General features: G+C 43.2%; 1 protein-coding gene across 4 annotated transcripts in view; it reads left to right on the top strand.

The window, feature by feature from the left end:
- The window catches only part of lingo1 (leucine rich repeat and Ig domain containing 1), a 386,928-nt gene that overhangs the window by 320,850 nt on the left and 53,212 nt on the right, over window positions 1-12,866 (top strand). Inside the window, exon 1 of one of the 4 annotated variants that reach the window (XM_016996822.2) lies at window positions 10,757-12,664. The exons of the other annotated variants lie outside the window; for them this stretch is intronic. Within the exon in view, the coding sequence (XP_016852311.2) occupies window positions 12,659-12,664 (6 nt within the window). The 5' untranslated portion in view covers window positions 10,757-12,658. Of the gene's footprint in view, window positions 1-10,756; window positions 12,665-12,866 lie in introns of those variants that run through there. 4 annotated transcript variants of the gene reach the window in all.

The raw sequence follows: 12,866 nt of genomic DNA, 5'->3' as shown, positions 1-12,866 counted from the left end.
ACTCTATTTTTATTATTACTATTATTAATACATTTATTATTTCACTCTGATCTTATTATTATTATTATTATTATATTTATTATTTTACTCTATTTATTACTGCATGTATTATTTCCTGTATTTATTATTATTATTATTATTATTATTATTATTATTATTATTACATGTATTATTTTATTCTATTATTATTAAAAGGATACATAAGCACATTTACATTGAAGAAGATGAGAATAATGATGGGATCAGAGTTGGACAGACTTATCTTAAATTTGAGTTTGATGTAAATATTCAAAAACATTTAACCTACTGATGCTTCAATTAATGTAATTTTATTGGTATCTGTTTTTATTTCTGAAATTTATCACCTTCGGCTTATACTTGAGTCAATATTTTCCCAGGTTTTTTGTGGTAAAATTAGGTGCCTCGGCTTATATTCGGGTCAGCTTATACTCAAGTATATACGGTAATTTCATTGGTATCTCGGCTTATACCGGAGTCAATGTTTTCCCAGTTTTTTTGTGGTAAAATGAGATGCCTCAGCTTATATTTGGGTCAGCTTATACTCAAGTATATACGGTAATTTTATTGGTATCTCGGCTTATACCGGAGTCAATGTTTTCCCAGTTTTTTTGTGGTAAAATGAGATGCCTCAGCTTATATTTGGGTCAGCTTATACTCAAGTATATACGGTAATTTTATTGGTATCTCGGCTTCTACTGGAGTCAATGTTTTCCCATTTTTTTGTGGTAAAACTAGGTGCCTCGGCTTAAATTCAGGTTGGCTTATACTCGAGTATATACGGTAATTTTATTGGTATCTCGGCTTATACTGGAGTCAATATTTTCCCAGTTTTTTTGTGGTAAAATTAGGTGCCTCGGCTTATATTCGGGTCAGCTTATACTCGAGTATATATGGTAATTTTATTGGTATCTCGGCTTCTACTGGAGTCAATGTTTTCCCAGGTTTTTTGTGGTAAAATTAGGTGCCTCGGCTTAAATTCAGGTTGGCTTATACTAAAGTATATACGGTAATTTTATTGGTATCTCAACTTATACTGGAGTCAATATTTTCCCAGTTTTTTGTGGTAAAATTAGGTGCCTCGGTTTATATTCGGGTCAGCTTATACTCGAGTATATATGGTAATTTTATTGGTATCTCGGCTTATACTGGAGTCAATGTTTTCCCAGTTTTTTGTGATAAAATTAGATGCCTTGGCTTATACTCAAGTATATACGGTAATTTTATTGGTATCTCGGCTTCTACTGGAGTCAATGTTTTCCCAGTTTTTTTGTGGTAAAATTAGATGCCTTGGCTTATACTCAAGTATATACGGTAATTTTATTGGTATCTTGGCTTATAATGGAATCAATGTTTTCCCAGTTTTTTGTGGTAAAATTAGGTGCCTCGGCTTATATTCGGGTCAGCTTATATTCAAGTATATACGGTAATTTTATTGGTATCTCGGCTTATACTGGAGTCAATGTTTTCCCAGCTTTTTGTGGTAAAATTAAGTGCCTCGGCTTATATTCGGGTCAGCTTATACTAGAGTATATACAGTAATTTTATTGGTATCTCGGCTTATAATGGAGTCAATGTTTTCCCAGTTTTTTTGTGGTAAAATTAGATGCCTAGGCAGCTTATACTTGAGTATATACGGTCGTTAAATTGACAGACAGATATCTCCATCCTCCCTGCCTTTAAAACAGGACATTTTCCATTTGCGAGTCAGTCGGATTGCAAAGGTGCTTTTCCAGTGGCATCTTATCTTTGATCTTTTTTTATCACTGGGTGTAAAAAAAACTATATGAAATGGAATCAAATAAAAAAAAAATATGTTCAGCTTAGGTGACAGTAAATGTCACTTACAGGAAAGGAATCAACCCCTGTGATCTTTACACGTGTCCCGGAACAGAGTTCTTCTTCATCTAAATTCTCTTTTCATTGCTTCCTCCCACCTTTAATCTTTGGGCTCTGGAAAGATCCTTCCAAATCGTCCCCGTCCTCCTCCACTCCCTTCGCACGCCAATGTGTTCCTAAATGACAAATGCGGACAGATGCTCGGGCATCTTCTGCGCTCTCCCCGCTCCCCGAAAACCACCCGCGTCGTTCTCCGTTCCAAGTACCGGGTCGCTCCTCCTTCTCTACAGCGTTGCCGTTACTACCACGTTTCCCCGAAAATAAGACAGTGTCTTATATTTTTTTTTACTCCCAAAGATGTTCTAGGTCTTATTTTCAGGGGATGTCGTATTTTTCCATGAAGAAGAATTCATATTCATTGTTGAACAAAAAAAATGAACATTGATTCTATACTGTACAGTAGTTGTCATCACAAACCAACATAACTAAACCAGACAAACTGTAACAAATTTCTTGTTACTACCACTATTTCCATATACAACTGGTATGTAAGCTGCCCCGAGTCCCTCTGGGGAGATGGAGGTGGGGTATAAAAATAAAATAATAATAATAATAATAATAATAATAATAATAATAATAATAATAAGAGAAGACCTGGCTCTGGCTCATGAATGGGACCCTGAAGAAGGAGACAGAAGGCCTGATCCTTGCAGCCCAGGAGCAAGCCATCAGAACAAAGGCCATTAATAATAATAATAATAATAATAATAATAATAATAATAAGAGAAGACCTGGCTCTGGCTCACGAATGGGACCCTGAAGAAGGAGACAGAAGGCCTGATCCTTGCAGCCCAGGAGCAAGACATCAGGACAAAGGCAATTAATAATAATAATAATAATAATAATAATAATAATAATAAGAGAAGACCTGGCTCTGGCTCACGAATGGGACCCTGAAGAAGGAGACAGAAGGCCTGATCCTTGCAGCCCAGAAGCAAGACATCAGGACAAAGGCCATTAATAATAATAATAATAATAATAATAATAATAATAATAATAATAATAATAGAAGACCTGGCTCTGGCTCACGAATGGGACCCTGAAGAAGGAGACCGAAGGCCTGATCCTTGCAGCCCAGGAGCAAGACATCAGGACAAAGGGAATTAATAATAATAATAATAATAATAATAATAATAATAATAATAATAATAATAATAATAAGAGAAGACCTGGCTCTGGCTCACGAATGGGACCCTGAAGAAGGAGACAGAAGGCCTGATCCTTGCAGCCCAGGAGCAAGCCACCAGAACAAATGCAATTAAGGCCAAGATCGAAAAATCAGCTGATGACCCAAAGTGCAGACTGTGCAAGGAAACCGATGAAACCATTGATCATATCCTCAGCTGCTGTAAGAAAATTGCACAGACAGACTACAAACAGAGGCACAACTATGTGGCCCAAATGATTCATTGGAACCTATGCCTCAAGTATCACCTCCCTGCAGTTAAGAACTGGTGGGATCACAAACCTGCAAAGGTTGTGGAAAATGAACACGCAAAGATACTGTGGGACTTCCGAATCCAGACTGACAAAGTTCTGGAACACAACACACCAGACATCACAGTTGTGGAAAAGAACAAGGTTTGGATCATTGATGTTGCCATCCCAGGTGACAGTCGCATTGACGAAAAACAACAGGAAAAACTCAGCCGCTATCAGGACCTCAAGATTGAACTTCAAAGACTCTGGCAGAAACCAGTGCAGGTGGTCCCGGTGGTGATGGGCACACTGGGTGCCGTGCCAAAAGATCTCAGCCGGCATTTGGAGACAATAGACATTGACAAAATTACGATCTGCCAACTGCAAAAGGCCACCTTACTGGGATCTGCACGCATCATCCGAAAATACATCACACAGTCCTAGACACTTGGGAAGTGTTCGACTTGGGATTTTGTGATACGAAATCCAGCATATCTATCTTGTTTGCTGTGTCATACGATATAATAGTAATAATACATCACACAGTCCTAGACACTTGGGAAGTGTTCGACTTGTGATTTTGTGAAACGAAATCCAGCATATCTATCTTGTTTGCTGTGTCATGCAACGTCGTTGTGTCAATAATAATAATAATAATAATAATAATAATAATAATAATAATAATGTACATTTACCAATCCTGCATGCTATGGTCTTTTGTTTGGCGGGTGCCGGGCATGCTTCCAAACAAAAACTTTGCTAGGTCTTACTTTCGGGGGAGGCCTTATATTTAGCAATTCAGCAAAACTTCTACTAGGTCTTATTTTTTGGGGATGTCTTATTTTCAGGGAAACAGGGTATGAATGACTTCCCACTGCCAACTGTCTGGGGGAGAAGAATAGATGAGCAAAAAAGCTCAATACAGGAACCATTGTACTAAAAGAAGCCCGGTTCTGCTCAACGTCTTTATTAATGACTTAGACCAGTGATGGCCAACCTATGACACGCGTGTCAGCACTGACACGCCTAGCCATTTTTGCTGACACGCTGCCGCATGCAGATTGATTGGATGACAATGTCTTTTGTGGCCAAATTTGGTGTGATGTGGTCCAGTGGTTTTGTTGTTTACTCCATGGGAATTATGCACATTACATTTATATATATATACTAGCTGTGCCCGGCCACGCGTTGCTGTGGCAAAGTATGGTGGTATAATTACTACATAGCATTACTGCGCATTGAACTACCTTTTCTGTCGAATTTGTTGTATCACGTGATGTTTTAGTGCTTAATTTGTAAAATCATCACCTAATTTGATGCTTAATAGGCTTTTCCTGAATCCTTTCTTATTATCCAACATATTCACTTATCCTGCCGGCCTGTTTATGTTGGATAAGTGAGACTCTACTGTATATTGATAATCTAATATTATCTGCTTAGAACTGGATTATATGAGGCCCCTTCTACACAGCTGTATAAAATGCACACTGAAGTGGATTATCTAGCAGTGTGGAGTCAAGATTATCCAGTTCAAAGCAGATAATCTAAGATTATAAATGGGTTATATAGCTGTGTGGAAGGGCCTTGAGTCTACACTGCCATATAATCCAGTGAAAATCAGATAATCTGTATCTTATAGGCAGTGTGGAAGAGGCCTAAGTGAGGCCTAACTGTGCCTGTCCCCTGGGCTGAGTGGGTTGCTAGGAGACCAAGTGGGCAGAGATTATAACTGGCAGCAATTGGATAAAAACTATTATTCCTCTCCCTGTAATTAGGACTTTATTTTTCTTTTCTTTTTGTTGTATCAACCTAGAGGCATGGATGATGGGTTGTGTTGTCAAATTTCGAGGTTGGAGGGCCTGTAGTTTTGTTGTTTTGTTGGTCGCCGTGATGCCATCACTCATTTATATATATAGATACTAGCTACGCGTTGCTGTGGCATTGTCTGGTGGTGTTGGTGAGAACTTGTTGAGGTAGTGGTGGTATTGAATGTCTGTTGTATGGTTGTCCTTATGTTTAGTATGCATTTGGTTGTTTGTGTACTGTGAAAGTGGTGAGGGTAGAAGGGGTCTATGTCCCTGTGTAGTATTGTATAGTATTTATATGTTGTCCATGTGTTGTGAATGCTTGGATTGTGTCCTGCTGTATAGTAGAAAGGGTTGGGCTGGATGGCCCTTAGGGGTCTCTCCAAACTCTTGTGCCTATCCCCTGGGCTGAGTGCGTTGCTAGGAGACCAAGTAGGTGGAGCTTAGCCCTCTAACTGGCAGCAATTGGATAAAAACAATTATTGCTCTCCCTCTAATTAGGACTTTATTTTTCTTTTCTTTTTGTTGTATCAACCTAGAGCCGTGGATGATGGGTTGTGTTGTCAAATTTCGAGGTTTGGGGGGCCTGTAGTTTTGTTGTTTTGACCGCTGCCCTGATGCCATCACTCTTTTATATATATAGATGAGTGATGGCATCACGGCGACCCACAAAACAACAAAACAGTGGGAACCACTGACATATCTGGAAAGAATGACAGTCTTCAATTGAATGGGGGATGGTTGGAAGAAATCCATCTCTCAGCCTAAACTCAAAGACATCCTTGCTTTGACCAGTCATTGTCAGATGTTCTTTTCCATCATGGCCTAGAGAAGTGGTTCTCAACTTGGGGTCCCCAGATGTTTTTGGCCTTCAACTCCCAGAAATCCCAGCCAGCTTACCAGCTGTTAGGAATTATGGGAACCACTAACATATCTGGAAAGATTGACAGTCTTCAATTGAATGGGAGATGGTTGGAAGAGACCCATCTCTCAGCCTAAACTCAAAGACATCCTTGCTTTGACCAGTCGTGGTCAGATGTCCTTTCCCATCATGGCCTAGGGCAGTAGTTCTCAATCTGGGGTCCCCAGATATTTTTGGCCTTCAACTCCCAGAAATCCCAGCCAGCTTACCAGCTGTTAGGAACTGTGGGAGCTGACGTCCATAGGTTGGGAACCACTGATATATCTGGAAAGATTGACGGCCTTCAACTGAATGGGAGATGGTTGGAAGAGACCCATCTCTCAGCCTAAACTCAAAGACATCATTGCTTTGACCAGTCGTGGTCAGATGTCCTTTCCCATCATGGCCTAGGGTCCCCAGATGTTTTTGGCCTTCAACTCCCAAAAATCCTAACAACTGGTCTACTGGCTGGGATTTCTGGGAGTTGTAGGCCAAAAACATCTGGGGACCCCAGGTTGAGAACCACTGGTCTAGGGTGACATTGTGGGAAAGACCATCTTTCCTTTCATCTCCACACATCTAGGGATGGTCTTCATCACTAACGTATGCAGAATAAAGGAAGGTCCTGAGAATTGCACCCATTGATGAGAAGGACTGTGCCCCTTCTTCCCTGTATCTCCTGTTCCTGCATTTCTAAACCTGGCGAACACATAGACCTGTCTTTCATTTATAGGGTCCTCTGAAGAGTTTGGCAGAAGCTGGGTCAGATGGGGTAGTTTCCCTGGGGCTGGAATCTGAAAAGATTTTAATTCTCATTTCTTCCGTCCCTGGGATTATTCTCCTATGGATTCTGTTTGCACCACATTGGTGCCCTCTATTGGAATCCAGTGGGCAGTGCACATATATATATATATATATATATATATATATATATATATATATATATATATATATATTCTCAATGATAAGCTTTGACAACTGCTACATTTTAAAAACCCCAGGGATTTCAGCACCTTGCTTTTGCCTCTACAATATTTAAGAAACTGGTCTGGAGATTTCTTCCATCGCCTTGTAAGTCCCCATTGACACACACACAGCTTTCTGCAGAAGGCACTTCCAGATCCATCCAAGGAACCTTGGATAAAAGTCTTATCTGAACAATATTTTTTTTAAAAAAGGACCACAAGCTTTGATCAATATCACCCAGAAGAATGTAGGCCAAAGTTTCCAGAACTTAGTGAACTTCAGCACTCGTCTTCTTTCACTGGGAGTTGTAGTCCAACAAAATCTGAATTTATTTGCTTGGAAATCCTGACTATTATTACTACTACTATTATTATTATTATTATTATTATTATTATTATTATTATTACATTTTCCAACTGTTGTACTGGAAAAACAATGATTGTTTAGTTTAACTTTAACAGTTTTTGGCAGTTCTTTGCTAGAGCATTTCCAATGTCAGCTGCTTCTAACCTAGCGATTTTATTCAAAGTGTTTAATGCCAGTGCTAATGTTTTTTGCTTTTTGGTGTGTTTCTTTGCCAAGTACTTTTGCATTTTTATATTGCCATTTGTTCAGATGTATTTATTTTTCTTTTTAATATAAATATGGACACTTTAGCTTTGTTTTTGGGGGTTTTTTTCTCTCTCTCCCTTTTTGATCCTTTTTTAATCTCAGTTTTCCTACTTTCTATACAATCAAAGGTTCTCACTCTTTCGATGTGGATTTACTCTATTTTATAAGGTAAAACTTCAAATATAATATCTATATATATAAAAGGGTAATGAAATTTCGGCCTAGGACAAAACAACAAAACTACACATCCCAGAAACACTAAACTTGGCAGCACAACCCCTCATCCATGCCTCTACGTTCATACAACAAAAAGAAAAGAAAAATAAAGTCCTAATTAGAGGGAGAGGAATAATTGTTTTTATCCAATTGCTTCCAGTTAGAAGGCTAAGCTCCACCCACTTGGTCTCCTAGCAACCCACTCAGTCCAGGGGACAGGCAGAGTTAGGCCTCACTTAGGCCTCTTCCACACTGCCTATAAAATACAGATTATCTGATTTGAACTGGATTATATGGCAGTGTAGACTCAAGGCCCTTCCACACAGCTATATTACCCATTTATAATGGACTTAATGTCAGGGGAAAACCTTCACCCTTTACCTTAACTACCACCAATTCCTCAATACTTTATTTCCCATACCACCAGACTTCACCACAGCAATGCGTGGCCGGGCACAGCTAGTATATATATAAAAAGAAAAAGAAAAAAGAAAAACTAAAGTAGAAAATAAAATTGGATGTCCTAGAGAGGTAAAAAAAAAATCTGAATTTATTGAGTAATTTTCTCAGGGATGGGTTGCTGTCTCCCATGTCAGCGGGGCAAAGAAGCCATTCCGGGTTTTTAGGACAGCAATATAGGCTGCCAAACTCAAGTTGGAAATAAGTTTCAGCACCTTGGAGAGCTCCTTGCATCTCCAGCATGAAAAGCTGGGAGCTGTCCAGCACCATTGAGCTCCCTCCATGGATTGGGTTGCAGTTTTTCTCCAACTACACAACCAACTACACAACATCAAGGAAACAACACAGTCCAAAGTCTGTTATCTTTTGTCTTCTGTCACCTGCTTTGCAGAGAACAGGAGACTTTTGAGGGCTTGTTTCTTTACTTTTGAGACAAAATCGAAAGCACAATGTGAGCAGACAAATAGAATGTCATGGGGCGCCGACAGCCAACGCTTGACTATTTCAAGAAGTAAGCAAATGGCTGCAAACTAGTACTGAGAATGCCATGTTCTTTTTGGCAGCCTGCATTGACTACAACACACCAGTCTCCCCTGCTGCCGCCACTCCATTTGTCTCAGCCATATGGGGTAAAGGATCATTCTACTCTGTTCCTTCAGTGATGTTCCTCTGTCTCTCCATCTGCCTGGATGGCTGCCTTCGATCCGCTCCGTGTCCCAAAAGGGAGGTCAACGCACTACATGTGAGAACAAGGCCTTCCTTCTTGGGTCTGAATGCCTTCCCTTGAGAGGCCCGACGGGCACCAACACCGAGAGTGCAACCACGATGAAGAATGGATGCATTCTAATACCACACTGGCTAAATGTGATGCAATAATAGGAGTTGGAGAAGGATTATATTGGATAATGGGAAGCAATCCTTGTGAGGAAAGGTCCTGGATCAATGGAAAATCTCTACTTTTTTGGCACAGAATATCCTATATTCAACTTCTGCTGTTTTCAGAAGGACTGGAGAGAACAGAATGCAATTCTATGCAGGGTGACACCCCAGAATTGCACAGAGCTCTCACGGATTAGAAAGATCTTCTAGTCATTGATTCCCAAACTGTGGTCCATGGACCACAGAACTAAAATATGGCCCACGGCCCCACCGTTACTACTACGGATCATAAAACAGTCCAACCAAAAAACTTTTTTTCTTGGTGTCTTTATTTGTAGGCCTGTTCCTGGGGTTTTTTGCAGTGCTTATTGCACTGGATAGACCACACCAGCTCTAGATTATTAAATATGGTTTTCTGCGGGCAGGCAGATGGTGACTACTGGATGGCATATGTTTTGTATCAGAAACTAGAGCTGATAAGGTCTATCCAATGCAATTTTCTGAATCAGCACCCCAAAGAACCAAACCGCATCCAACATTGACCAAAAACTGATTCAACATGGTCCCTGGTCAAAGTGGTCTCTGGTCAAGTGGTCCCTGGTCAAAAAAAGGTTGGGAACCACTGATCTACACAGTTTGATGCCACATTGACTGCTAAAATTCAATGCTATGGGATCCTGGGAGTTGTAGTTTCACAAGGTCTTGAGCCTTCTGTGCTGAAGAGGATGGGTATCTCACCAAAATACAACACCCAAGATTCAGCCATGGCATGCTAAAGTGGTGCCAAACTGCATTATTAAAGTGGCGCAGTGGGTTCGTAAACCTTTTGGTACTAATGTTGGAGAGTGGTTCCTGGTCAAAGTGGTCCCTGGTGAACAGTGGCCCTAGTCAAGTGGTCCCTGGCCAAAGTGGTCTCTGGTCAAAGTGGTCTCTGGTCAAAGTGGTTCCTGGTCAAAGTGGTTCCTGTTCAAGTGGTCTCTGGTCAACGAGTTCCTGGTTAAAGTAGTCCTTGGTCAAGTGGTCCCTGGTCAACTGGTCCTTGTCACTTGATCCCTGGCTAAAGTGGTCTCTGGTCAAAGTAATTCCTTGGTCAAGTGGTCCCTGGTCAAAGTGGTCCCTGGTCAACTGGTCCTTGTCACTTGATCCCTGGCTAAAGTGGTATCTGGTCAAGTGGTCCCTGGTCAAAGTCTGTTTTTTTTTAAAGGGTTGGGAACCACTCTTCTAAATGGGCCAGTCCCTGGATTCCATAACATCCAGCCAAAGTCTCCAACTGCATTGATCCTACCATGGAGGTGCCCCAGGCTCTCTCTGAAACGCCTGGCAGAGAGAAAGACAGAGAGAGGGGTCTCCTTCCCACGCCCAGGTTTTGTTTTAATTCTCTTCCCTGCCCAAACCAACCAACCTTCCTCCTCCTTCCCTTCTCCTCCCTCTCCATAGAAAGAAAAGGGCGAGGGGGGGGGGGGGGGGGTAAGTAGGAGGAGATTCAATGGCAACGGATTCAGATCCCTTCCTCCCCTTCGCAGCTTCCCTCGCCCTCCCTCCTTGCATTGTGTCTTTCAAACCCCTCCCGAGAAAGAGGAGGAAGCCTCGGAGGAGCCTCTTCTCCGTGCCCTCCCCCTCCCCGGCCAAAAAGCGTGCCTCTGCGCGCATCCAAAGGGCGAAGGGAAAGAGGGCGAGGCCTCTTCTCCGCCTCCCTCCCTCCCTCCCTGTCTCTTCTTCCTTTTCCCCTCCTTCTTCCATTCGGCGTCAAAGCAGCCTCGCTTCCCACCTGCCCTTCGGAAAGGCGACGGAAATTGCCGAAGGGAGAGAGAGAGAGAGAGAGCTTTGGGGCAGCGGCTCGGTTGGGGAGACTGAGAGGCCAAGAAAGGACGCCGGGAAGCAGGCAAAACAACGGCCAGGAGCCCCTGGGGACGGAGGAGATAGGAAAGCATCCAGAGGCAAAAGGGAGGCATCCTAATAAACACAAGGTCCAGAAGATAAAAAGGAGGAGCCCAGGAAGCTGCCATTCAAGGGCCAGGGGCCCCAAAGGACTGAGGAAAGAATACAAGGTCCAAGGGAAGAAGGAAGGGCGCCAGGAAACAGGCAAAACAACAGCCAGGAGCCCCTGGAGACAGAGGAGATAGGAAAGCATCCACAGGCAAAAGGAAGGCATCCTAATAAACACAAGGTCCAGAAGATAAAAAGGAGGACCCGAGGAAGCTGCCATTCAAGGGCCAGGAGCCCCAAAGGGCTGAGGAACAAATACAAGGTCCAAGGGAAGACGGAAGGACGCTGGGAACAGGCAAAACAACAGCCAGGAGCCCCTGGAGACGCAGGAGATAGGAAAGCATCCAGAGGCAAAAGGAAGGCATCCTAATAAACACAAGGTCCAGAAGATAAAAAGGAGGAGCCCAGGAAGCTGCCATTCAAGGGCCAGGAGCCCCAAAGGGCTGAGGAGAGAATACAAGCTCCAAGGGAAGAAAGAAGGGCTCCAGGAAGCAGGCAAAACAACAGCCAGGAGCCCCTGGAGACAGAGGAGATAGGAAAGCATTCAGAGATAAAAGGAAGGCATCCTAATAAACACAAGGTCCAGAAGATAAAAAGGAGGAGCCCAGGAAGCTGTCATTCAAGGGCCAGGAGCCCCTAAACCTCCAAGGGTTGAAGAAAGAATACAAGGTCTAAGGGAAGGACTCCGGGAAGCAGGCAAAACAACAGCCAGGAGCCCCTGGAGACGGAGGAGATAGCAAAGCGTCCAGAAAACAGTGTTGAGAGACAAAAGGAAGGCATCCTAATAAACGATTAAAAACGAGGAGCCCAGGAAGCTGCCATTCAAGGGCCAGGAGCCCCCAAGGGCTGAGGAAAGAAGACAAGGTCCAAGGGAAGAAGGAAGGACGCCAGGGAGTAGGGGGATAGAGCAACCTCCAGAAAACAGTGGTCGGGAGACAAAAGGAAGGCATCCTAATAAATACAAGGTCCAGAAGATAAAAAGGAGGAGCCCAGGAAGCTGCCATTCAAGGGCCAGGAGCCCCCAAGGGCTGAGGAGAGAATACAAGGTCCAAGGGAAGAAAGAAGGACGCCAGGGAGTGGCAATACAAGGGCCAGGAGACCGAGGAGTAGCTCTCTAAACGCCCCAGAGAAGGATACTAAGGGAGTGGCTACACAACGGCCAGGAGCCCCATTGGAGAGAAGAAAGAAGAGCCAGGAAGGAGACCCACAAGTCTAGGGAATCTAGGAAGGATCCAAGGGAAGGAGAAGGATCCAAGGCGGCGTTTGGAAGGGAAGGAGAGAAGGGGAAGAGAAGAGAGAGAAGGACACCAGGGAGGGAGGGAAGGAAGGAAGGGAGGGAGGGAAGGGGCCTCGATCCTGCCTCCTTGGAGGGTCGGACCCAGGAGGAGACAGCCCCCCTCCACCCTCGCCTTTGTCGGCGGAGAAGAAGGGAGAGCGAGCGATGCCTTTCCTCCCGGGGAGAAGCGAGCGACGAGAATGAGAGCAAGACGTGGAGGAGATGCAGGTAAGAGAGCCCTGGGAAGCAAGGGGGGGCTGCGCCTTTTGGGGTGGGCTGGGGGGCATTTTTGGAAGGTCTATTTCTGATTCAATATGGGGACGAAAAAGGAGAGGGGTCCCCGTATGGAGTCACAGATTTAGGAAACCGAGAGATGGAGAGAAAGGAGAGAAATCCCGACTCATAGTAGTCCCGACTCTGTTGTTTTCCA

This window comes from Anolis carolinensis, unplaced genomic scaffold (genome assembly GCF_035594765.1).
Source record: "Anolis carolinensis isolate JA03-04 unplaced genomic scaffold, rAnoCar3.1.pri scaffold_11, whole genome shotgun sequence".
Taxonomy (NCBI): Eukaryota; Metazoa; Chordata; class Lepidosauria; order Squamata; family Dactyloidae; genus Anolis; species Anolis carolinensis.
The sequence above is the reverse complement of the archived record's forward strand: the minus strand, read 5'-3'. Positions and strand labels throughout refer to the sequence as shown.